Raw genomic sequence first — 25096 nt, 5'->3', positions numbered from 1 at the left:
GGTATCGCTGGAATGATTTTGCGTTAAACCGGCGACTACTCCGTGAGGTCCGGGAGTGAAGTGATGCGGCCCCTGGGGTACGCACCTGTAATCATCTGCTTCCCCGTCCCCTTAGATGATCTGGAAAGGCGGGTACCGTGGCCCCGCCATCACGTTGGAGGAGGCGCTGCGTTGGGTACCCCTGGAGCGGCGAGCCAAGGCCAGGGTGCTGGACCGAGACCACCGAGACTCCAGGCCCCACACATCCCTCGTGACGTCATCAGGACTGGTGTTCAGATATCCCGCGCGCCTATTATGCTGTCTGCTCGCCTCCCCCTTCCTCTCTCTCTCTCTCTCTCTCTCTCTCTCTCTCTCCATTTTCTTATATATTTTTCCATCAGAGAGAGAGAGAGAGAGAGAGAGAGAGAGAGAGAGAGAGAGAGAGAGAGAGAAAATGGGCAGGAATCTCTCTCTCCATTTTCTTATATTTTTCCATCAGAGAGAGAGAGAGAGAGAGAGAGAGAGAGAGAATAACACAAAATGTATGGGAATCAATCTCTCTCTCTCTCTCTCTCTCTCTCTCAAACGTACTCGACAAGGTGCTACCTGGATTGTAGATTTTATCTCACCTGGGCATGTCTTTCCAACTTATGTGTCTCACAGTACTCCTTGTACGGGTCATAAAGCCTTCTGGAGTACTTATCTTCCTTGCAACTCCTTGTAACTCTCTCTCTCTCTCTCTCTCTCTCTCTCTCTCTCTCTCTCTCTCTCTCTCTCTCTCTCTGTTCACACACACACACACGGAAACAAACAGAGAATTATTTGACCCCTTAGGGCTAGTTTATTGGACACCCCGATCACCATCCTGAGTCAGCAGAGTAATAATTAAAAAAAAAAAAAGTGGCAGGCATCCAAAAGGAAATGCCTCTTTCTTCCTTTGGCAATAGCTGTATAAGAAATTATTCCTTTTTGTATCAATTATATATATAGATATATATATATATATATATATATATATAAATATATATATATATATATATATATATATATATATATATATATATATACTTTATCATCTTTTATTGCATGAAACTGAAAGCTTAAATGTATCTCATTGATAATAGTTATAAACACATTTGCTATCCTGTTTACTTTTTTAAGAGATTAGTATGAAAGGAAGGAAAGAAAAGGCGGGCAGTCAAGATGATACATTATGTTTATAAGAGTTAGGAAATAGTGTTGCATTACTAAAAATATATTTTGCAAGAGGTTGTACGGGAAAAGGGATGATTAGTATTGTTAGATGACATCAAACTTGGAAATCTGATATTATGTATGAAAATCATTAAACCTAATGATTAATAGGGAAGTGCTGTGTTAGAGAGAGAGAGAGAGAGAGAGAGAGAGAGTGTCATTACCTATATCACCTTTAATAGTGAGTATAATTTTGGTCATGAGGATATCTAATTCTAACAGATACTGTTTCCAAGGTATAAAATCCTATTTCATGAGAACAAACAAAATATATTGCCTTTGGCATAAGCATTTAGAATGAAGCTTAGCTGTAAAATTTACAACACTGAGTATTTCCATCCTATCCCATGTTAATTTGCACTACTTTATGAGAACAAACATAATATATTACCTTTGGCATAAGCATTTAGAATGAAGCTTAGCTGTAATATTTACAACACTGAGTATTTCCATCCTATTCCATGTTAATTTGCACTACTGTACTTTATGAGAACAAACATAATATATTACCCTTGGCATGAGCATTTAGAATGAAGCTTAGCTGTAATATTTACAACACTGAGTATTTCCATCCTATTCCATGTTAATTTGCACTACTGTACTTTATGAGAACAAACATAATATATTACCCTTGGCATGAGCATTTAGAATGAAGCTTAGCTGTAATATTTACTACACTGAGTATTTCCATCCTATTCCATGTTAATTTGCACTACTGTACTTTATGAGAACAAACATAATATATTACCCTTGGCATGAGCATTTAGAATGAAGCTTAGCTGTAATATTTACTACACTGAGTATTTCCATCCTATTCCATGTTAATTTGCACTACTGTACTTTATGAGAACAAACATAATATATTACCCTTGGCATGAGCATTTAGAATGAAGCTTAGCTGTAATATTTACTACACTGAGTTTTCCATCTTATTCAATGTCCATTTCCCTCTACATACTACTTCATTAATGTCTTTAGTTTTCGATTCTTTTGCACATCCTTATTAGCTACAATACTGTTATTTTCTCTAGCACAGAAATTGTTTAGTAGTGCATTGGTAGATGCCAGATTATCATCTTTTCTACTTTTTCTGTACTATGGCCACCGCCACAGACATCACTGTGGAAAGAGCATCATCCTCTGCTAAAGCATGTAGGGTAAGCTCTGTTGCCAGATTGCGTTGGTTCATCGAGGGTATAAATAAAGGGTTCGTTGCTAGTTTGTTAATGATTATATAATTGTACATTACAATGTTTGTTGTGATATCATCTGGATATAAGAGAGCCTCTACTAAGTCCTTGAATGTAGCTATGGTTTTCAGGCAGTGTGTCAGCTAAATCAGTACAAGTTACTATATCTTTGCAGAAAAGGCATTTCATTTTTGCAGACAGCATAACAGCAGTATCCAGCTAAGTATGTTATGACAGCAAGGACATCTTTACATTTTCAGTGTCTTCCCTTGTCACGTCTAAAGCCCTAAGTCTTCTACACGCAGATTATCTTGATTTTCTAAGCCTTCCCAATTAGTTTCACCCAAATTCTTTAAATTAATGCTGCCTTGGTGTAAGACTGACATCATTCTTAATTTTTTTTCACATTCAAACATTTGTCTTACTGAAATATTATACTGTGCACCTGCAAGTTGACGGTATTTACCAAATCTGGCCTCCAAATTATCAGTTTGAAACTTGCCAGGTAAAACATATTTCAATTTCAATTCATTTATACAGTAACTTGTTAGTTCCACCATTGCATGTGTAGTATGTTTTAAGGCTGCAAATGTTTCTTTTGTTAACTTGCCCGTGGAGTTCTTCATACTATCCCACATTTCAAGCCAGTCACAGAAACTGTTCAGAAACACATACTTTTCATCATCAGCAGCATCAGTTAGGGGAGTGGCATATTCTTTCTTAAGTCTACAGCCTTTAAATGGGGTTTTAACATTCATGATGTCCCACCACTTGCAAAAGATTTTAATATATTCTGCAACATCATCAACTAAGGGTAAGCACTTTGTTTTACCAAATGTTATCAGTGCTTCAATAATATATTCATTAAATATTTGTAAAACTAAGTTTACATTTTGTCTTTCAAGGTTGGATGGAGACAAGGCTTTCAGTGTTAATTTATATGAATGCTTAAGAAGTGACTCAGCTTCAAGGGTGTAAAGTTTCTGCAAGGTGGCAAAGGGAGCATTGAGTATTTTATTACACTTTTGCTATTGCTGCTGAGGTTAAACTGTGGGAATGTCATACATCTGTCTGCATTTTTTTATTTAACCAGTTATTCTGATGCATTTCAATATATGTACAGAGTCAAATAAGAAAAACAGAGGCCTTGAACTCTGTGCAGGATGTGGATATACTATGGATACAGTTGGTGGTGAGGCAAAAATGATAAAGCTTTCTTGTTGATGGCATTGTTGTCTGTCACTACACATATTACTTTGAACCCAATCTCTTCTAAGCCAATGATCACTTGCTTTAAAAGAGAATGCAGTGTTTCTGCCTTTATCAGCTTTGTAGGAATGATGTGGACTACCTCCTTAAAGGTTGAACAAATGCTATTTATCATAAAGACAAATGCACTGGTTGCAGCTTCAGTACTGTTAAATGCTGATCCCACAACATTACCCCCTTTGTAATCAAAGTAAGGCTTCAATTGAATTTCATCCAACATCAGAGTTACAGTGTTGTCAAGTGTAGATAATAACTTAAATTTTGTTTAATATACATAAGGAAATGGCTCTCATTTTGTTCTAGTGCAGGATTCAAGTGAACTGATAAAGTTAGCTTTCTGAGTGAGGTGTAGTTAGGTAAAATAAGTGTTCCTGTGTCCCTCAATAGCCTGTACCCTTGAGGAGAGCAGTGGTACAAGAGTGAAGCAAAAACCATGAGCTCAGATGAATAATTCAACTTTGTCAGAGTCATTAGGTATAACTGTTCACATACAAATTTTAGAGCACGGATGTGCTTGAAAGACTGATCTTGCAGAAGGGACAGAAATGACAGTACTAGTTGTATCACAGTAATTGCTGACGGTGGATTATCTTTTTGTTCACCAGTGTCAAGAGTACGCAATTTTCCCAGTAAGTGCTCAAGAACATTAATATCAGTAACAGATGAAGGAACTGCATAATCTCCTATCTTTTGAATTTGTACATCACCAGTAAATGCATGCACTTTGCAATCAGCTTTGACCAAGAGTGACTGTATAAGTTTAGGATGTGGAGCATATATGATGTGACAGATCAGAAGGTTTTCCTCTTGTTTGATCACTGACCAATAGCTTCTATCCAAAGAGTCTAACTTTCCAAGGAGTTCATCAATGGTACTAAATTTTTTTTCTTCCCAGTAGTTTTCATGATCTGCTGCACTTTGTGCAAATGCAGCCTGAAGTGCAGACTCCTCAATTCGTTTCCTTTTGGAGTCTGGGGACTCTCTTGACCGAGTTGTTTTAGACAAATATGATGGGCAGCCTGGTAAGAGTGAAGGAACTGCTCCATCATGAAGATAAGGCTTTTCAACCTAACTGAAACCTTTCTACCAGTGTTCTGATCAAAGTAAGAAGTTTCCCACCTAATGTCCTCTGGCTTGAAATGTAACTCACAGACCTGCAAGGGTGATATTAGTGCATGAACGTTTTGCAAAGTGACAAGAAATTCCCAGAAAACACAGCACAGAGCAGGACAGAAAACTGCATCTCACAATTTTAAATGTAAGGCCAAACACACATTGAGACACAAGCGACGGACACATATTGCAACACAGATAACGCAGGCGACACAGCACAGAGCATGACAGAAAACAGCATCTTGCATTTTTAAATGTAAGGCTGGATACACATTGTAACAACAGGTGACACAGCACAGAGCATGACAGAAAACAGCATCTTACAATTTCAAATGTAAGGCCAGACACACTGCAACACAGGTGACACAGCAGAGCAGGGCAGAACACTGTATCCATTGTATCTCACAATTTTAAATGTAAGGACAGACAGCAGACATACATTGTAACAGCACAGAGCAAGTCAGAAAACTGCATCCTACAATTTTAAGTGTAACGCAAGACACATTGCAACACAGGTGACACAGAACAGAGCAGGACGGAAAGCAGCATCTTACAATTTAAATGCAAGGCCGGACACTCATTGTGACACATTAAAGAGCAGGGAAAAAATGGTATCTCACAGTTTTAAATGTAAAGCCAGACACACATTGTAACACAGTGCAGAGCAGAACAGGAAAATGCATGATACAGTATGAATATAAGACAGGGCACACATTTAGAATAAAAAAAATCTATATAATTGGGATACTATGCCTTTATGTATGTAGAATACCTATAATTAATTTACAAAGCCTTGAAGACTCATAAGCATAAATGTATAGTGAGTTGTCAGCATAAGCAGCATAAGAAATGGTAGTTATTGATGATGTTTCAAAATCAGTAAGAAAATCTGACATGTCACTACCTAACAATACTGGGTAAAAACCAATATGAAGTACCTACCTACATACAAACACAGTAGGTAAGAATAATAAGTCGATAGGTTATGTAGAGATTAGGTGTGATAGTTCAGATACGTTAACCCCCATGGGGGGTCGAGGGGGGCGAAGCCCCCCTGTTAGTTGTTAGGTTATGTAGAGATTAGGTGTGATAGTTCAGATATGTTATTTAACCAAAAAATGCCTTCAAGTGACTACATTTAGTGATGAGGATTTTTTGCAAAGACTGGGGGTGATCAAGGGAGTCTTTTTTAATGGTTTGCCCAGGAAAAGTCTCCAAAATGAAAACCACCTGTTTAAAGGAAAATTAATTATGGTCTGTCCAGAAAAACAGTGGCAGTCATGCACGGAAGTTTTACCTCATACAGAATTTGACATAATGCCGAGTTAAGCTTGTTTTGAAATGCTGGAACAAGTACTTACGGTAGGTAGGTAATATTGCTGATGAGGGGCACACACCCTGTCTGCCAACTCATACATACAATTAATAAATTCACCAATAGCAAGAAATTTTATACAAGGGACCATCTCAAAACCAATTACCTTGCTATATTTGCTGGGAAAGAAGTTTTCCCTCCGAATAGCTCGTATCCACTTCTCTTTACAGTCACTGTCTGTTGGAAACCCAAACACATGCACTTTAGGACCTTTCTTATAGTTTCCCTTGCACCTTGGGACAACACAAGCACTGGGCATATTGAATATCCATGCACAAATAGACTGGCCGCCGCCGGAGTCGCTGGTCGCTGTGTTTGAACTTGGTATGTTTGCTGCGCTGCAACGGGGACTGAACACCAGTCCTGATGACGTCACGCCCCGGCTGGCGGGGATGTGTGGGGCCTGGAGTCTCGGTGGTATCGGCTGGACGTGGCCGCCGGGACGGGGTGTGTGGGCCGCGAACTCCACCGGGAAGGCTTCAGGTGGGTGCCGCAGGGCCGCAGACAGGGGGATGTCCGGTCACCATACTTAAATATCCTCCAGTCCACTGCCTCCTGCCTGCCAGTGCCTCAGCCTCAACACGACTCCAACCCCAAGAGATGAAGATGATGTGTTGGAAATTACAGCAGCTTGTGTAGAGGCAGGGCCGCTGGGTGGGAACTGGGAGCGGGCAGGAGCGGCATTACTATACTCCATCAACTCTAACTTAAAATTGAGCCCTGTGGCTTGGCCCGGGGAAACCCCATTTGTTTACAGATCTAGCGATGACCTGCGCATGGCATTATGTCTCACTGTTAGTCTGTACGTTATCTATTTTTGGAATATATATATATATATATATATATATATATATATATATATATATATATATATATATATATATATATATATATATATATATAAATTCATAATACGACTGCGTGGTGTTATGAATGGCTTGGGATTAGAGGGAAAGACAACGACTCAGTAAACCTTCCATATCACTTGGCAACGTGGCTCATGCAACGTTGACGCCTGACGGACCTTGGCAACAGGCGCCAGGCCGCACCATTCAACGTTACGCTACAATGGACAAATGAAGTAGATCTCACTCTCGCGCCCTGCGCAGCCATGCAAAGAGAGAGAGAGAGAGAGAGAGAGAGAGAGAGAGAGAGAGAGAGAGAGAGAGAGAGAGGTAGCCACCCTCTCTGAGGAGAGTAATGGAGTGATGTGGCACCAGCGCGGTCTCGTGGGGAATCCTTGTGTCGCGCCCAAGGGCTCAAGTTAAAATCGATAGACTATACTATGTTAGGAATTAGGCCAGTTAACCGTGGGACTAGACAAATTAACTATTTCCCTTATGGAACTAGTCTCGGGCCGAGAGCTCAAGCCAACTATGAGTATCGCCTGAGCTCAACTAAGCCTTGGATGGTACTTAAATACTTCGGTCATCGGCTCCCAAACCGAGACAGAATCAACTTATTCACTGCCTGAAGACTAACCACATTTACCATGAAAGGAAAAACAATAGTGAAGTGTTTCCTTTCATGAAATAATAACTAATTGTCCTTGCTGAATTAAAATTAAAGAGCAAGGATAACTTAACCTATGGAAACAGAGAGGAAAGCCACGCCATCTGGCGAGAGAAATTCAAAACATCGCTTCAGACCCACGTGGTTGGTTTTCGCTCACTCCACCACCGGCCTTCACAAAGTAAAGACCAAGGCACTGCAGCCCACCCATTAAATCGGACGCAGTGTGCCTTCTATTACCTGACTGAGGGATACTACACCCGGCAACGAGACTTCAGAGACAACAATATCTTTTGAAACCCGCTTCTCAGCTAAGTGCCCCCAGCAGTTATTTGAGACAGATAGATTTTACTACACGGATCCGGTAGGATTATTATTTGTTCGGCTGTCTGGAGTTGCTTGTTGGATACCTTCACCACCTAAAAGCTGGTAAGCACTTGTTTCTTTGGGATTGTCTGACGGGTGTGTTATTCACTTTGCGAGTGACCTAACTGTTGGGTAGGGTAAATTTACTGATTCCCAACAACTACTACTACTGCTATAACTTCTACTGCTACTACTACAGCCACTCCCACAGGCACATAGACGCTGTGGACCCGTCGGAGGGCATGATGAAGCAGCGGGAGACTGGCATCTATACCAACGACTTCCTGGAGTTTATCGGCAGCGGACACTCCACCGTGCCCAAAGGTATTTGTAATTTTTTTTTTACATCAAAGGACACGGCTCAAGGGCAACAAAAAGAGTACAAAAAAAAAGCCCGCTACCCGCCGTTCCCATGAAAGATAAAAGTAAAGAGTAGCCAAAATAGAGGTCAATTTCGAGTGGAGAGGTGTCTTCATACACTCTTCTTGAAATAAATCAAGTCATAGGCAGGAGGAAATACAGACGAAGGAAGGTTGTTCCAGAGTTTACCTCTTGCATAAGGGATTTGGATAGTATAGGGATGAGCTTGAGTAGAAAGTCGTGTGGAGCGGGGCCGCGGGAGGGAGGGAGGAATGCAGTTAGGAAGTTCAGAACAGCAATCATTATGAAGATATCGATAGAAGATAGAAAAAGAGGCAACATAGCGGCGGACTTTAAGAGGTAGAAGGTTGTCAGTAAGAGGAGAACTGATGAGACGAGAGACTTAGACGCCACTCTGTCCAGGAGAGCTGTGTGTGTGGATTTATTTTTATTGTTGTTTTTTCATATGTTAAGATTATTTTAAGTATTTTTCTTCTAAATCTCTCTCTCTCTCTCTCTCTCTCTCTCTCTCTCTCTCTCTCTCTCTCTCTCTCTCTCTCTCTCAGACACATACGACCTGGTGGTCATCTCGGGCGGTATGGGCGAAGGTCACATCCCAGTCAGTGGCCTCGACGACCTGGTGCGCGTCGCAAAGAATGGTGAGTGAGTGAGTGAGTGTTTTTACAACAAAGGAGACAGCTCAAGGGCACAAAGAAAGAAAACTAATATAAAAAAAAAGCCCGCTACTTGCTGCTCCTAAAAAAAAATCAAAAGAGGTGGCCGAAAGAGGGGTCAATTTCGGGAGGTGAGGTGTCTTGATACTCTCCTCTCCTGATACTCTGCTCTTAAAAGAGTTCAAGTCGTAGGCAGGAGGAAATACAGATGAAGGAAGATTGTTCCAGAGTTTACCAGCGTGAGGGATGAAAGAGTGAAGATGTTGGTTAACTCTTGCATACGGGGTTTGGACAGTATAGGGATGCGCATGCGTAGAAAGTCGTGTGCAGCGGGGTCGCGGGAAGGGGGGAGGCATGCAATTAACAAGTTCAGAAGAGCAGTCAGCGTGAAAATAGCGATAGAAAATTGAAAGAGAGGCAACATCGCGACGGAATTTAAGAGGTAGAAGACTATCAGTTGGAGGAGGAGAGCTGATGTGACGAAGAGCCTTAGACTCCACTCTGTCCAGAAGAGCTGTGTGAGTGGAGCCGCCCCACACGTGAGATGCATATTCCATACGAGGGCGGGGGAGAAGAATTGGAGGAGACGATACAGAACGCCAAACCTCGATTAAGCTGATTTAGCGAGAGAGGAGATATGAAGTTTCCAGTTGAGATTTTGAGTTAAGAATAAACCGAGAATGTTTAGTGTTGAAGAAGGTGACACCTGAGTGTTGTCGAAGAAAAGGGGATAAGCGTTTGGAAGATTGTGTCGAGTTGATAGGTGGATAAATTGAGTTTTTGAGGCATTGAAGGACACAAGGTTCCTTCTACCCCAATCGGAAATGATAGCAAGGTCTGAGCGTTCTGCAGACTCCAGTCTGGAGTCGTGTACCTCCTGTTGGGATGGCCTTCTATTGGAAGAAGTTGAATAATGCAGAGTGGAGACGTCGGCGTATGAGTGGACAGGACAGTTTGTTATGGAAAGATCATTGATGAATAGAAAGAAGAGAGTGGGTGATAGAACAGACCCATGTGGAACACCACTGTTGTTAGGTTTAGGGGAAGATCAGTGACCGTCTACCACCGCAGAGAGAGAACGGCCGGAAAGGAAACTGGAGATAAGGGAACAGAGAGGATATAATCCAAAAGGGCACTTTACAAAGCAAAGACTTGTACCAGATTCTATCGAAGGCTTTCGATATGTCTAGCGCAACTGAGAAAGTTTCACCGGAACGGCTAAGAGAGGATGACCAAGAGTCAGTTACGAGAGCAAGAAGATCGCCAGTGACACGCCCCTTGCGGAATCCATACTGGCGATCAGATAGAAGGTTATAAGTGGAAAGGTGCTTTTGAATCTTTCGGTTAAGGATTGATTCAAAAGCTTTAGATAGACAGGAAAGTAAAACTACAGGGCTATAGTTTGAGGGATTGGAACGAGCATACTGCCAGTAGATGTAGATGATGATAGGTAGAGACGAAAGAGTTTGACCAGGCAGGGTGTCAGCATGGAAGCACAGTTTTTACGGTCAATAGGAGGCACTCCATCAGGTCCATAAGCCTTCTGAGAGTTGAGGCCAGAGAGGGCATAGAAAACATAATTATATATAATCTTAATAACAAACAAAAAGGAGTCAGAGGGGATATAAGTAGGAGGAATATGCCCAGAATCGTCCAGGGTGGAGTTCTTACAGAAAGTCTGAGCGAAGAGTTCAGCCTTAGAGATAGATGAGACGGCAGTGCTCCCGTAAGGGTTAAGGAGAGAAGGGAAAGTGGAAGAAGTGAAAGTGGTGGAGATCTTATTGGCTAAGTGCCAGAAGTCACGGGAAGAATTAGAAAAAAAAGCAAGGTGTTGACATTTTCTATTGATGAAAGAGGTTTTGGTAAGTCGGAGAATACATTTGGCACGATTCCGGGCTGAAATGTAAAGTTCATGGTTAGTAGGAGTGCGAAGGCTCTGGTGTGTGTGTGTGTGTGTGTGTGTGTGTGTGTGTGTGTGTGTGTCTGTTTTGCAAGGTCCGCTGAGTGGGTGAAGGCGCTGGAGGTTGGACCCTCAGTTTAGATACTCGTGCGAGGACCCGAAGGTTAGCATTGCTCCTGGGCATGCCGATCTTCCGCCACGACTATTTCCCAAGGCCACTGAGAAGATTCACCGGGTTTTCATGGGTGGTTTTCCCGTTGAAGATCGTGACAGACGTGTAGAATCATCACTATAGGATCTCAAAACTGTTCATGGTACTCCCAGCAACTTTTACGAGAGGCTTTTCAAACAGGCGAACTTAGGCGCCGTTTAGGATGGGAAAGAGCCTACATAGAGCCTTCAGATTTGCCTCGAGTAAACCTTGAGGTGGTCTTCCTAGGGTGGGCTAGATGACGCGCCCCCTAGTGTATGCCCCAATGATTAAATAATTTCCTCCTCTCCGGCACTCCAGGAGGCTTCGTAATCATCGTGATGCGCCATGAGTACCTACAGACCGTGCCTTCCTACAAGGACAAGCTGGAGCCTTACATGGACCAGCTGGAGGCGGGCGGGAAGTGGAAGAAGGTAGGGAGCACTGTTGCCAGATTATCGTACTCAGAGCATAGTATTTACCGTTTTTTGACACCTAACTATTGCCAAGAAACATCAGGAATTAACTATTTTAACGATAGATATAAATGAATCTAGTTATTGAGCCCCAGGAGACATATTTGAAGTCGGAAGTATATAAGAGGCTGAGTACAACTATCTGGCAACATTGGTACAAGAAAACATTTACTCTAATCGAGGTTTCTGTCTGGCAGGGCTGTTCACTGTATGGGCGCCTGTCACGACACACTGGTATAAGGCGATGGTCAGGAGCTGGCCAGGGGGAGAAGGTCACGTATTTGAAATGATGGTCATAATTCCTTCAGGTGGAGCGGCGCATCGTCCCAAACTATTTCTGTGACAAGGAGGGTCTCGTCTTCGTCTTCCGCATCACTAAGCCTGAGTGAGGAGGAAGAGGAGGGAAAGGAAAGGAGAGAGATGAGGAGGAGGAGTTATAGTTGTGCTGTGCCAAGGCTTTCTCTGTGTAACAGCCTTGGCTTTCGTCGCGGCACCCGAGACTGAGGTGTGAATTATCGTGCTCTGGCAACCTGGCGTCATGGCGTCTACGATGTTATATGATAGTCTACGCATAGGACACATTTGTCAGTATTAATCATATTATTGAAATTGTCGCAAAAATCTGTTTTAGTTTATAAGGCTGAGGCTGCAGAATGCTTAACCTCAGACCTTGCTATCATCTCCGATTGGGATAAAAGGAACCTTGTGTCCTTCAATGCCTCAAAACCCTAATTTATCCACCTATCAACTCGACACAATCTTCCAAACACCTATCCCCTATTCTTCAACTACACTCAGACGTCACCTTATAATTCTGCAAAACTAAATATCCTCGGTCTGTCCTTAACTCGAAATCTTAACTGGAAACTTTCATCTCTTCTCTCACTAAATCAGCTTCCTCGAGGTTGGGCGTTCTGTATCGTCTCCTCCAGTTCTTCTCCCCCGCACAGCTGTTATCCATATACAGAGGCCTTGTCCGCCCTCGTATGGAGTATGCATCGCACGTGTGGGGGGCTCCACCCACACAGCTCTTCTCAACCTTTCGGCCACTCCTCTGTTGTAAAAAAAAAATAAGGTCGCTGATTATGTAGCTGTATGAGTGTGTGCATGTGTAATGGCAAGTTGCCAAAACACGATAACGAAGACCTCAGACTCATGTGCTGCGACTATAGTATACGTTTAGGAATGCTTGGTCTGGGTCTTGGGGTCTTGATGATGTACAGACATGTATATATATAATAAACGGGTGCCTACTTCCCCTCAGAATCATGTTAATCTTTGTTTGTTTCTCAAGATAATTTAAGTGATTACTCTTCCTAATTTATAATGTGTCAGCTGTTCCTAATTTATAAGGTGTCTGCTGTTCCTAATTTTAAAAGCGTCTGCTGTTCCTAATTTTAAAAGCGTCTGCTGTTCCTAATTTTAAAAGAGTCTGCTCTAGCCCTACGTGGCGTAATGCAGAGGAAGTTAACTAATTTAATCTGAAAGTAAAGTGAAATGATCTGAAAGCAAAGTTAAGTAACAGAGCAGTGAGGTATATGTGGCAGTGAGCATGTGGAAGGATGAGATGGAACGAGAGAACAAAGATTAACGAAAAGAATAAAAACTCTCGCTCCCATCCCTCCCTCCTCCATACTTCCTTCATCGAACAGAATCGTCCGCCACTGGAACAGCCTCCCCGCAGAAGTAGTCAGTGCGGAAACGATCAACTCCATTTCCACTGACAGTCACTTTACTGCGTCGGGAGTGAACTGAACGTATCCGAGAGTAGCAGAAGTGCTTGAATCCTTTCCACAGGTCACTTAATGTTCTCAGTTCTTTTATTTTCTTCTTCTATTATTAGATATCATCATCATAATTTCGTTTAACGTCCGTTTTCACTCTTCCTGAGAGGTTGGACGCTTTATGGGTCTCCTCTATTCTGCTCTGTCTTCTGCCTGATGCTCATCCAATCCCATCACTACCAGGTCTTCCTGTATACACCTTCTCCACGTTTTCCTAGGTCTACCAACTGGTCTCCTTCCTTTTGCTTTCAATCTTACCAAAACTCCCAGCACTGTATCCTCCCCTGCTCTTCACATGTCCAAACTATAGGAGTCTCCCTTCTGAGCACTGTTTCCAGGTTCTCTACTCCACATCTGTTAGCCACATCTAGCTGCACTGGACACCCTGTCTTGCCAATCTCTCCACAACTCCCAGCACTGTATCCTCCCCTGCTCCCTTCACATGTCCAATCCATCTGAGTATTTACCTTCTGATCTCTGTTTCAAGGTCCTCTACTCCACATCTGTTACTTACATCTGAACTGGGTACCCTGTCTTGCCAATCTCTCCAAACCTCCCAGCACTGTATCCTCCCCTGCTCTCTTAACATGTCCAAACCATCGGAGTCTTTCCCTTCAGAGGTGGTGGTGGAGTGGTTAGCGTGCCGGCCCCGGCTTCGCAGCGTTCATGATGATGAGGGTTCGAATCCGCCGCTAACCACCTGGGATTTTTCAGTCACCGCCGAGGGGCCTAAGACTACCCACATGCTGTCCTCAAGACTATCCACCAACCCGGACTCTAGAAGAAGCTATGCAAGTGAAATAAAAAATGATCTCCGGGATGCAGCATGAGCCAATAATAATTGCCCCACAATAAACATTAGTCTGCGTCATAACGGGCTCGGGCCCACCATCAGGCCCCTAATAAAAAAAATCCTACCGGCGCTTTAGGTCACATGTAAAAAAGGAAAAAGGAAACTGTTTCCAGGTCCTCTTCTCCACATCTGTAAGCTACATCTGCACCGAACACCCTATCTTACCATTCTCTCCACAACTCCCAGCACTGTGTCCTCCCCTGCTCTCTTTACATGTCCAAATCCATCGGAGTCTTTCCCTTCTGAGCACTGTTTCCATGCAGGTCCTCTACTCCACATCTGTTAGCTACATCTGCACTGGATCGACACCCTTCTATTATGTGATATGGAACAAAGAATAAAGAAGATAATTAATTGCTCTGCCCCTCCCTCCCTCCTTCCTTCATTCCTCGAAATGAGTCGTCCGCCACTGTAACAGCCTTCCTGCAAGAGTGGTTAGCGCATACTGTGTGATTTTCAGTTAATACAAGACACATGTGTGCAATATTCATGCAGTGGATTGATTGATTGATTGATTTAAATTAGGCGCCGCAACAGCCAGGGTCATATGGCGCCGCATTCAATGAGTTAAAAACTAAAAAAAGGCAAATAGCGTAACACTGAGAATACTTCCCTGTGGTACACCATCCTCAAGTGGACTAACCTCGGAAAGAGTACTCCCCACTCTAACCCGTAAAAGACGATGAGATAAAAACTCCTTAATAAAAACAGGAGACGGCCACGAAGACCAAACTCAAACAGGTTAAGTAAAATTCCATGACACCAAGCGGTGTCATAGGCCTTCTCCAGATAAAAAAACACGGTCACCTGGTGGTGCTTATTGGCAAACGCCTCACAAACTGAGGACTCCAAGGATAAAAGAGCATCCGAAGTGGAGCGCATCTTTCGGAAACCATATTGCACCGGGGTCAATAAATTCCGGCTCTCCAAGTACCACATAAGCCTGACATTCACCATCTTCTCCATCACTTTACAAGTGCAGGATGTTAAAGAAATAGGACGATAGTTAGTTGCTTGGAGATGATCTTTCCCAGGCTTCAGAATGGGGAGAATTACAGCCACACTCCACAGAGATGGAAAATCAACGGTACGCCAAATGAAATTGTAAAGATCCAATAAAAATGTAAAACCACAGTCAGACATGTGGCGTAAGAAAGCATAAGGGATGTCGTCTGGACCTGGCGAGGAATCATGACACTGGGATAAAGCCGTCTTCAACTCGGAGAGAGAAAATGGGATATTATAAGATTCCCCTCCGGTGAAAGCGAAGTTAACGCCGAGTGATTCCAAATCCCGGCGATGACGAGGTGCAGTAGGATCCTTCCTAGAGACACTGGCAAAGTGCTTGGCGAATAGGTCAGCAACAGTCTTAGGGTCCGCCACCGTTTCCCCTGCATGCGATAACACTGGAGGGGGAGGGGGGGAAAACTTCCCAGAGATCTTACGAACTCTGTTAAAGACTTCTGTGAGTGTAGTTCTGGTAGTGATGGAAGAGAGATAAGCCGTCCAAGAAATTCGTTGAGCCTCCTTGAAAGTGCGTCGTGCTCGAGCACGCGCTCGCCGAAAAGCATCCAAACACTGGGGGTCCCCACGGTGACGACGAAGTCGAGTCCGCACACAGCCGCACCCGAGTGCAAATCCCCGCCCCGGCCCACAACTCCACACAGCCCATATTCTACACCGGGGGTCTCGTTACCTCTTACCGTTCGAGACACCCCATCGTGTACCTAAGCCCCAGCCTGTCGTAGGTGCGCACTTTTCTTCACCAGACAACTCGAACCTTTGGGGCTGACTGTTGTGGGCGTATATACTCTGCCCGCCGCCCATCCTACCACCGCTACTAGACGACGGACGATTCATGAGAGCCAGAACTGTGGGTTGGAGAGCCAGGAGAACCAGGTAGAAATGTCTTACAATAATTTAGTTAGAGTAATAGTAGAGGGGCAAGCATATACCACAGCGAACACTTAGAAAAGAAAACAATGACCCTAAGTGGATGACTCGTGGACTAAAACACGAGATCGGGTTAAAGAAGGGAATTTATCAGAAAATAAAGAATGGTGAAACACTTCTCAGGGGCCGGTATGTCGAACTATCTAGATTAGTGAAGAAAAACACCAGGATAGCAAAAAGGAATTATGAGATCTAAGTAGCAAATGAGGCGAAAAGTAATCATAAGGGCTTCTTTCAGATGTATAGAACAAAAACAAGGGAGAAAATTGGACCGCTTAAAACAAACGTACGGGAGCTAGTAGAAAATTACGAAAATATGAGAACATTGCTGAACGACTACTTCCTTTCAGTATTCACACAAGAGGATCGAACGACTATTCCGGAAAGGGTTCAGGTGTACGAGAGCGGGGATCACGATAAATTGAGGAATATAATCATTACCAGGCAAGTAGTTCAGGATGAGATAGATAAGCTTAAGAAGAACAAGTCGTCAGGTCCTGACGGGATATTTCCGAGGGTATTAAAGGAATTAGGAGATGTACTCAAGTGACCCACTAACCGACATCTTTAAGTTGTCGGTAAATACTGGCTATGTGCCGAGCCTATGGAAAGTAGCTAATGTGACGTCAATTTTCAAAAAGGGGGACAGGTCAGTTGCTTCAAACTATCGCCCAATTAGCTTGACATCGGTTATAGGCAAGATGCTGGAGTCCATAATAGCCAGAAACATTCGGGAGCATCTAGAGAAACATAGCTTAATTCACGACTCGCAGCATGGGTTCACTAAAGGTAGGCCATGCCTCACCAATCTCTTGTCCTTCTACAATAAAGTATTTGAGGCGGTAGACAGAGATGAAAATTATGATGTAATCTATCTTGATTTTAGTAAAGCGTTTGACAAAGTTCCTCACCAACGACTGTTGCTTAAATTACAGACTCACGGAGTAGAGGGTAAAGTTTTGAACTGGGTCAAGGCGTGGCTTAGCAATAGGAAGCAAAGAGTGCAAATCAATGGTAAAAGATCTGACTGGGGATGTGTTATGAGTGGGGTCCCACAAGGTTCGGTATTAGGTCCACTTTTGTTTATTATTTATATCAATGACTTAGATACAGGAATTAGTAGTGATGTCAGTAAGTTTGTAGATGATACCAAGATCGGTAGAGTAATTGAGTCGGATCAGGACGCTAGTATTCTCCAGGATGAACTAAACAGATTGTATGACTGGGCGGATAAATGGCAGATGGAGTTCAATGTAGGGAAGTGCAGTATTCTGAGTGTAGGTAGGAACAACCCCTCACATAACTATTGCTTAAATGACGCTCCCATAAGCAGGTCTGGGTGCGAGAGGGATTTAGGAGTCTTAGTGAGCTCTGATCTCCGTCCAAGGGCACAATGCATTCAAGCTAGAAATCGAGCAAATAGGGTACTGGGATTTATTTCAAGGAGCGTAAGCAACAGTAGCGCCGAAGTCTTCCTCAAACTATATTTAACATTAGTTAGACCTCATCTTGACTATGCGGTTCAGTTCTGGTCACCTTACTATAGAATGAACATTAAAATGTTAGAATCGGTGCAGAGGAGGATGACTAAGATGATTCAGGGGTTGAGAAACTTTGTTAGCCTTTTTGTTAGCTGTTTTTTTTGTGTGTTTTTGATTAAGGCGCGAACTGTTATCTCACGTGAGGTCCGGTATACCGTTGCCTGCTTTCACAAGTTGATTGTAGTAAGGTGAGATAACACAATAGCCTTTTTAGTTAAGTGATGTGTGGCCGAGCGGTAGCCGTTACAAGTTCACTTTAGTTCACTTTAATTATCTCTCTCAGGTTAATACAAATACCAAATGTATTTTAACTATATTAACAGTTGTACTACATAAGGTTTACAGTTTACGTGAGCGAGACGCACGAAATCAGAGACAGCCACACCGCTGCAGGGAGCGGGGCGGCAGAGCACCTCTCGCCTGCCCGTCACCCGTCTTCTCTCCTCTTCTCTGCGTTGTTCGCCCGTTTTATTTGCTTGTAGTTCGTCCGGAAGGGTGTGGGTTCCGGTTGATGACTGTTGATGAAAGTCATCATTTGCTGATCCTAGTGTCAGTTCATCACAGCTTCCCACGGCCAAAAGCACGACGTGTTGTTAGACATCCCGTTGTGCGACACCGACCGGGTGTCGCCACACGTACAGTCATACATACACATGTACATTATAATATACACATTACATCGCTCGGTTCTCTAAAAGTCGCGACCTCGCGACTCACCCGACCTTTAAAAGCAGTGTACCTACCCATGTTACAGTCGCACAATGTGTACTAGTTAAACGAGGTCCTGTTATTGCTTAAAAAAAATATATATACAAGTCAGAGCCCGCCTAACGATACAGCATCGGGAAATGCCAATGATAATAAAAATAATCATGGAAGTAACAAGAAATGGGCAAAGTACATACAGGGCGAGGTAAACTTGGCAAGAGTCGTGGACATGGAAGCTCAGTACTATTCCGAGAAAACAAAATAATAGCTCGAAAAATTATTTACATGATACATCCTAGTAAAATTAAATTGACTAAACTGTCATTAGGATACATGGTAATGGAGCTATTTGGAATAGTAAAAAGAAAAAGGAACAATCCTTGAAGAAGATCTGCTACACACTGAACCTTCGAGTCACACCTGGTCACAAAACTGTCGCAGAGAAACACTCATCCGTTGCGTGACAATTAATTGCCAGTGTCGTTACCCTCGGCACGCCTTCGAGACGGGTGGGGTTTACAACAATAGATAAGGTTGTGTGAAAAGAGGTAATGTTATCCGTAGAGTCTCCTAATAGTTACAATGTGATAACAAGGACAAGTCTGGAGAACCTTAGAAGCATCGGCAGTCAGCACCACTAACTCCTAATACTCCGTTTTACAGGTCTACAGTACTATAAAAGAAAATCCTGTCACTAAGTTGTGAAGTCACTGTTATAACAAATCTCACAGAAATATATAATTCCAGCATAATTGATTAAAGTAATTCTAGCATTAATAAACATCAAATGACAAAGACAAATTTCCACCTATCCCTCGATCGTAACGAACGTGGATGACTGACATCTTTGACGCCAAAAATAATTCCTGTAACGGGTAACAGTGGTATGTCAAGTAAGGGTAAGTAAGACTTGTCTGCTTACTTCCAAAGCTTACAGATATTCACATGCTGGTTACGATAAAAGTTAGGGACAGCATCTGCTCAAGTTAAGTATGTTAGTGCAGAGAAAAAGTCTGTTTTAAGCAGAAGCACATGAGGTTCAAGGTTAAATTGTACCTATCCCTATGTTAGTTTACACCCTCGGTTATTACGGCTCCAATTGAATTAAGAAGACTGACTGCCTTGCATCAACTCAGCAATAAAAGAAAATAGTGGGTTAGAGTGAAAAATATTACTCAAACACTCCCCTTCTCGCATGAAAAAGATGCAGGCAAAAGCTTAGGAACCAAACATAAATTAGTAGATGCGAGGATGCAGGTTATATCGTGTGGTGGAAAGATACACAAAGCAGCGTCAGGCTGAACCTCAAGCCGGCGCTAGTCTTTGGAGACGATCACTATGCACCATTCTGTGCAAAAAAAATCGTAAAGCTCAAATTTCCAACCACCAATTTATCTGACTATTTCTGCCTAAACCACGGGTAAAAGAACACACCAAGGAATTTTTGATTACCGCTGGTGACACCCAAAAAGGTTTAGGTCAGAGGGTCGCGAAGGCCCCCCTCCCCGACGAACGTGTCGACGGGAAACGAAGCTTCAAAAAGGACCCAAAATTATTTTAAATGCCATAAAAGTTGGCTGATAAAACCGTGTAGGTTGCCAGTGGGGCTGTAGTCAAGGGATACTGCACTCCTTCGAAGAGGAACTTTAAGGACAATCATGTACACAAGGAACTCTAGTAATAATCTAGCATTAGCTACAGAAATGGTTTCTCCATCTGTCTAGTTTCCCTGTTTAAAACACGAGATCAAATCAGTAGATAGCCTATAGGCGTCCACTTGCCTATTAAAAAGGCCTGGTTTGCACAGTGTCCACAGCAAAATTTATACCCTTTACGAGGCTGTGTTGCCCATCTTCCCCAAATGTTTCAAGAAAAAGTGACCGAATCGCATCATAATCCTTCCGTCCAGTGAACGCGCTCCTGTTTATGAGGGCCCTGCGCCCGTTCCCGGGATTGACCTTCGAGCGGCTGAGATATATTTTATCTCTCGGATTTGACACGAATGAAATGTCCATGACAATCTCACTTTGAAACAAGAAGTCCCTGGCCGAATAATCTGCCTCCCTTGCTACCCTGCGAAAGGCCTAACTGCTGTTGCTGTTAGTGGGTGATTAGGGGCAGAAGCCATTGTGGGATTAGTAAGGTAAGTAAATACCTCTTGGTTGATCATGCAGCGTAGAAGAAGGAGGAGGCACCCTTTGAAGACTGCTACAACTCCTTACATGAGAACACATACCGTTATCCTTGTCGGCACTGTTCTTTCTCTCTACCCACCCCTCATAGTCCTCGGTGAGAGCTTGTAACTGCGGGTCAGGTTTATCTGCCATTAAAAGAGTTACTAGTAAAATGAGGAGTAAAATGGTAACAGAAAAAAAAAATTGCTGCAAAAATAAGTAAAGTAATAATCATTCACCGCTAAGTATGTGCTCACTCCTCCCCGATGATTTTAACATGCATAATGAAAGAGGAAAAAGAATAATGAGTGAGGCTTAGCAAGACAACTTCTCCACTGTGCAATAAAACACACAAAAGAAAGGAGAAAAGAAAATGAATGATTATACATAAAATGCGTAACCATGTTACTCAAGAAAAATATTAAACATCCACACGCCAGAAAAATCAACAGCTGAAAAATCTAATAGATTAGATACAGCCCCACACGCCTAAACACGTGAACATAATAATAGTAATTCACCTGAAATAATGTTACAAGTGGTGTAATTACTGAAACCGTATCAATGAGTGTCAGCTATAATGTGTTAAAAACCTCGAAGACAGCAACTCGATGCCCCACTACTCAGCACGCTCGCGTCCTTCGCCTCGCCGGTGGCAAGGGCAGGGCTGCAGGGGTGGCAGGGTCTGCCGTCCACCGTCTGGTAGCGGTGGTGGGAGGGGCGGCGGGCAGACAATATACGCCCACCAGTCACACTCAAAGGTCCGAGTTGCCTGGCGAAGATAAGTGCGCACCTACGACGAGTTGTGTCGTAGGAAGAAACAAATGCCTGGACACCTCCAAGGAAACTTGGTTGTGTGGAGGTGCGATGCGGGGCGCGCGGGCTGTGTGGAGGTGCGGGGCGGGGCGGGGTGTGCTCTCGGGTGCGGCTGTGTGCTGACTCGACTCACTGGGGCAGGAAAAGCCGCGCGCTGATGTCAGCGTATGTTTGCTGTGTCCGATACCGTTCACTGCCCCCACACACTGTCACTGAAGCTACGTTTGAGAGAGAGATATAACAATTCGGAGTAGTTCGTAACCACGCTGCACATCATTTATGTTAATAACTTTTGAGCGTTATTTTTTTTTTTTACGTGGTTAACAACGAGGCGGCCACCAGCCACCATGCATTTTATGTTATGTTATATTAGAGATAACACCTATAGAACACTTCGGAGAGGTCCGTAAACCGCTGTTCACCACTTTTGTTAGCCTTTTTGTTAGCTGTTTTTTGTGTGTTTTTGATTAAAAGGAAAGACTCAAACAGTTAAACTTGCGTTCTCTAGAAAGGCGAAGGGTGCGTGGAGACATGATCGAGGTTTATAAATGGATGAAGGGCTTTAATAAGGGAGACATTCATAAGGTTTTGTTGGTAAGAGAACCGGGTAGGACACGAAGTAATGGGTTTAAACTGGATAAATTCAGATTCAACAGGGACATAGGCAGAATTTGGTTTACAAACAGGGTGGTGGATGAGTGGAATATGCTTAGCAGTCATGTGGTGAGTGCCAATACAATTGTCACATTCAAAAATAGATTAGATAAATTCATGGACAGCGATATTAGGTGGGGTTAGATACACGGGAGCTTAGGTTCAGAGGAGCTGCCTCGTACAGCCCTACCTGCCTCTTGCAGACTCCTATGTTCTTATGTTCTTATGTTCTTAATACAAGGCTCGGTCGCGTAGGACTAGAGCTCCCCTGAGGAGAGACAAGGAGAGGTATGTCAGGAGTCTCGCTGAGGAAATCGAGGGCCATTTAAATGCGAATGACCCCAGACCTGCTTATCGAGCCGTGAAGAAGCTCCGCTCCAAGTCTCCCTCTAAGGTGAGCGCTATCCGAACAGCTGACGGCTGCCTTGTGTCTAACATGAATGGGCAGAGGGCACGTTGGGCTGAGAACTTTGAGCAGCTGTACATGGTGGACTCTCCACGTCGGCAGCTTCCAGTTGCTGGGTTGCAAGTGGTGGATGCTGACCCACTCATTGACGAAAGTTCATCCTCTCTGGTTGAGGTCAGAGAGGCTGTGGCTAAGTTGAGGGGTTGGATGGCACTTGGCGCCTGTAACATCAGTGTGGAGCTGCACAAAGCTGGAGGTGAGGCCATGATCCGCGGGTTGCATGCGGTCTTGACTGGCGTATGGCAGTCCGGTACCATTCCTCCTGACTGGAAGAGGGGGTTGGTCGTCCCTATCTGGAAGGGAAAAGGGGACCGCCATGACTGCAATAACTGCCGTGTTATTACACTGCTCAGTGTGCCAGGCAAGGTGCTTGCCCACCTATTGCTGATGCGAATTTGCAGCCAGCTGCTGAAGCTGCAGAGACCTGAACAATCTGGGTTCACGCCTGGTAAGTCAACAACTGACCGTTTCCTAGCGCTTCGCGTACTGGTGGAGCGCCGACGTGAGTTTCGACAGGGGATGTCGATCTCAAGAAGGCGTTCGATTCAGTGCATCGTGAGGCACTCTGGGATCTTCTGCGACTCCGTGGGATTCCTGCAAGGACTATTGGTTTGCTGACTGGCCTGTAATCTGGGACAGAGTGTTGTGAAGTGTGTGTGTGTGTGGGGGGGGGGGGGGGGGGGTTGTCCAGCTTATTTCCCGTGAATGCGGGAGTGAGGCAGGGGTGTGGCCTTGCCCCATTGCTTTTCAACACTTGTATGGAGTCATTGTGGAGCATCCAATGGCAATGCCAGGGTCACTGACCTTGTTTTAGCTGATGATGCAGTGATCCGGGCGGAGTGGCTGGAGGTTTTGGTGATGGCTCTCGAGGCACTGCACGAGGAGGGGAAGCCCTTGGGACTCCAGGTCTTCTGGACCAAGACCAAGGTGCAGGTGTTTGGAGGCTTGCTGGATGACACAGTATAGTCTGTTCATGCGTGTGGTGAGGACGTTGAGATCTCAGAAAGTTCCACATATCTTGGTAGCGTAGTACATAACAACGGTGAGTCTGGCCAGGAAGTCTAACGGCGGATTAGTCTGGCCCACGGTGTTATGGACTCGCTCAACACGAGTATATGGCGTTGTCGATACCTGTGCAGAAGGACAAAGATCCGGATCTTCAAGTCCCTTGTGCTTCCTGTCTTACTCTATGGTTGTGAGACATGGACACTAAATGGGGACTTGGAGAGGCGGATTGATGCCTTTGGTAATAAGTGTCTACGCAGAATCATGGGATATCGCTGGAATGATTTTGTGTTAAACCAGCGACTACCCCGTGAGACTGATTCGACATGTATTACCTGCATAGTCCGTCAACGCCAACTCCGGCTATACGGGCACGTGACACGTTATCCGGAGGCTGATCCTGCTCATCGGGTTGTCTCTGTAAGAGACAATCCTGAGTGGAGGAGGCCAAGGGGACGCCCACGGAATTCGTGGCTTGAGCAAGTCATTAGATCCTGCCGGAAGGTATTCGGGTTGGGAAGGGGGCCTGCATGGAGACTCCCCCGGAGTGAACCCCAGGGCTTGGCGTCGTAGGTGGGCGAGGCAACGCGCCCCCCGGCGTATGCCCCCATTGATTGATTGATTGATCTATCTGCCTCTCCCTTCAATGTACTCTTGGAACAAAACCATCTGTCATTAACCTACACTCCCATTGCAGTCTTTCCTCACCTTCGTCATTCCTCCTATTAAATTTCTTCTTCCTAACAACCCTCACCTCATCTCACAATATTACTATACCCCAACTTTCTCTCTCATTCGAGTCCTCCTTTTCCTCTTCTGTTCGACGCAGCTTTGACCTAATTTCACAAGCAGGTTAAGGTTAAGAACAAGCACTCCTCATGTTAACGTGTCTCTTCCCCCCTTGGACGCTGCCCCGCACTCACCCCGCGGCCTCCCTTCCATGGGTGCGCAGGGCGCGGTGGTGGCGCACAACCAGACCTAGGGCGTGATCGTGAGCAGGCAGAGCCTCGTTCTGCAGCACCTGAGGCGGGAACACGCGGGGAACTACACGTGCGGGGCCACCAACCACGAGGGGCACAACACAAGCAATGCCGTCATAGTACCCATCAAACGTTCTGGTCTCTCTCTCTCTCTCTCTCTCTCTCTCTCTCTCTCTCTCTCTCTCTCTCTCTCTCTCTAAGTTCACGTAGCTCATAAAGAACATAAGTGCACAATTTTTTCTCCGTCTTCCATCTCGACAGTATCGGCGTCACTGGGGGCCGCTTTCACAGTCATTTTGTTTGTTTTGATCGTTACCAATGGCTGTTATCGCCGCTATAGTATTCCCACGTAAAACTGTCCGATGGCGTAGTGGCGGCTGCGGGGTTAGCCTAGCACCGCACCTTGCTACACATTATCAACAGCTCTCCCTTCCTCTGCAGCCGCCACTCCCCCATAGGCCAGTTTCACGTGGAAAATTATAGTGTCGATCGCCGCCATTGGTA

At 44.3% G+C, this 25096-nt stretch overlaps 1 protein-coding gene across 1 annotated transcript; it reads left to right on the top strand.

Moving 5' to 3' along the window:
• The first annotated feature begins 6610 nt into the window (after window positions 1-6610).
• On the top strand, window positions 6611-12914 carry LOC127002479 (uncharacterized). Its single transcript, XM_050868472.1, has 5 exons — window positions 6611-6663; window positions 8270-8382; window positions 8985-9077; window positions 11504-11616; window positions 11967-12914. The coding sequence occupies exons 2-5, from the start codon at window positions 8301-8303 to the stop codon at window positions 12045-12047; spliced, it is 369 nt and encodes a 122-aa protein (XP_050724429.1). The 5' UTR covers window positions 6611-6663; window positions 8270-8300; the 3' UTR covers window positions 12048-12914.
• The last annotated feature ends 12182 nt before the right edge of the window (window positions 12915-25096 follow it).

Source organism: Eriocheir sinensis, chromosome 23 (genome assembly GCF_024679095.1).
Source record: "Eriocheir sinensis breed Jianghai 21 chromosome 23, ASM2467909v1, whole genome shotgun sequence".
Taxonomy (NCBI): Eukaryota; Metazoa; Arthropoda; class Malacostraca; order Decapoda; family Varunidae; genus Eriocheir; species Eriocheir sinensis.
This window is presented reverse-complemented; position numbering and strand designations above follow the sequence as displayed.

What these genes read in the sequence shown, in the direction of transcription:
- LOC127002479 (XM_050868472.1), top strand. Translation starts at nt 8,301, where the DNA reads ATGATGAAGCAGCGGGAGACTGGCATCTATACCAACGACTTCCTGGAG. An exon ending in GGTGCGCGTCGCAAAGAATG is followed by an intron (nt 9,078 to 11,503) that starts GTGAGTGAGTGA and finishes CCGGCACTCCAG; the next exon opens with GAGGCTTCGTAATCATCGTG. An exon ending in CGGGCGGGAAGTGGAAGAAG is followed by an intron (nt 11,617 to 11,966) that starts GTAGGGAGCACT and finishes TAATTCCTTCAG; the next exon opens with GTGGAGCGGCGCATCGTCCC.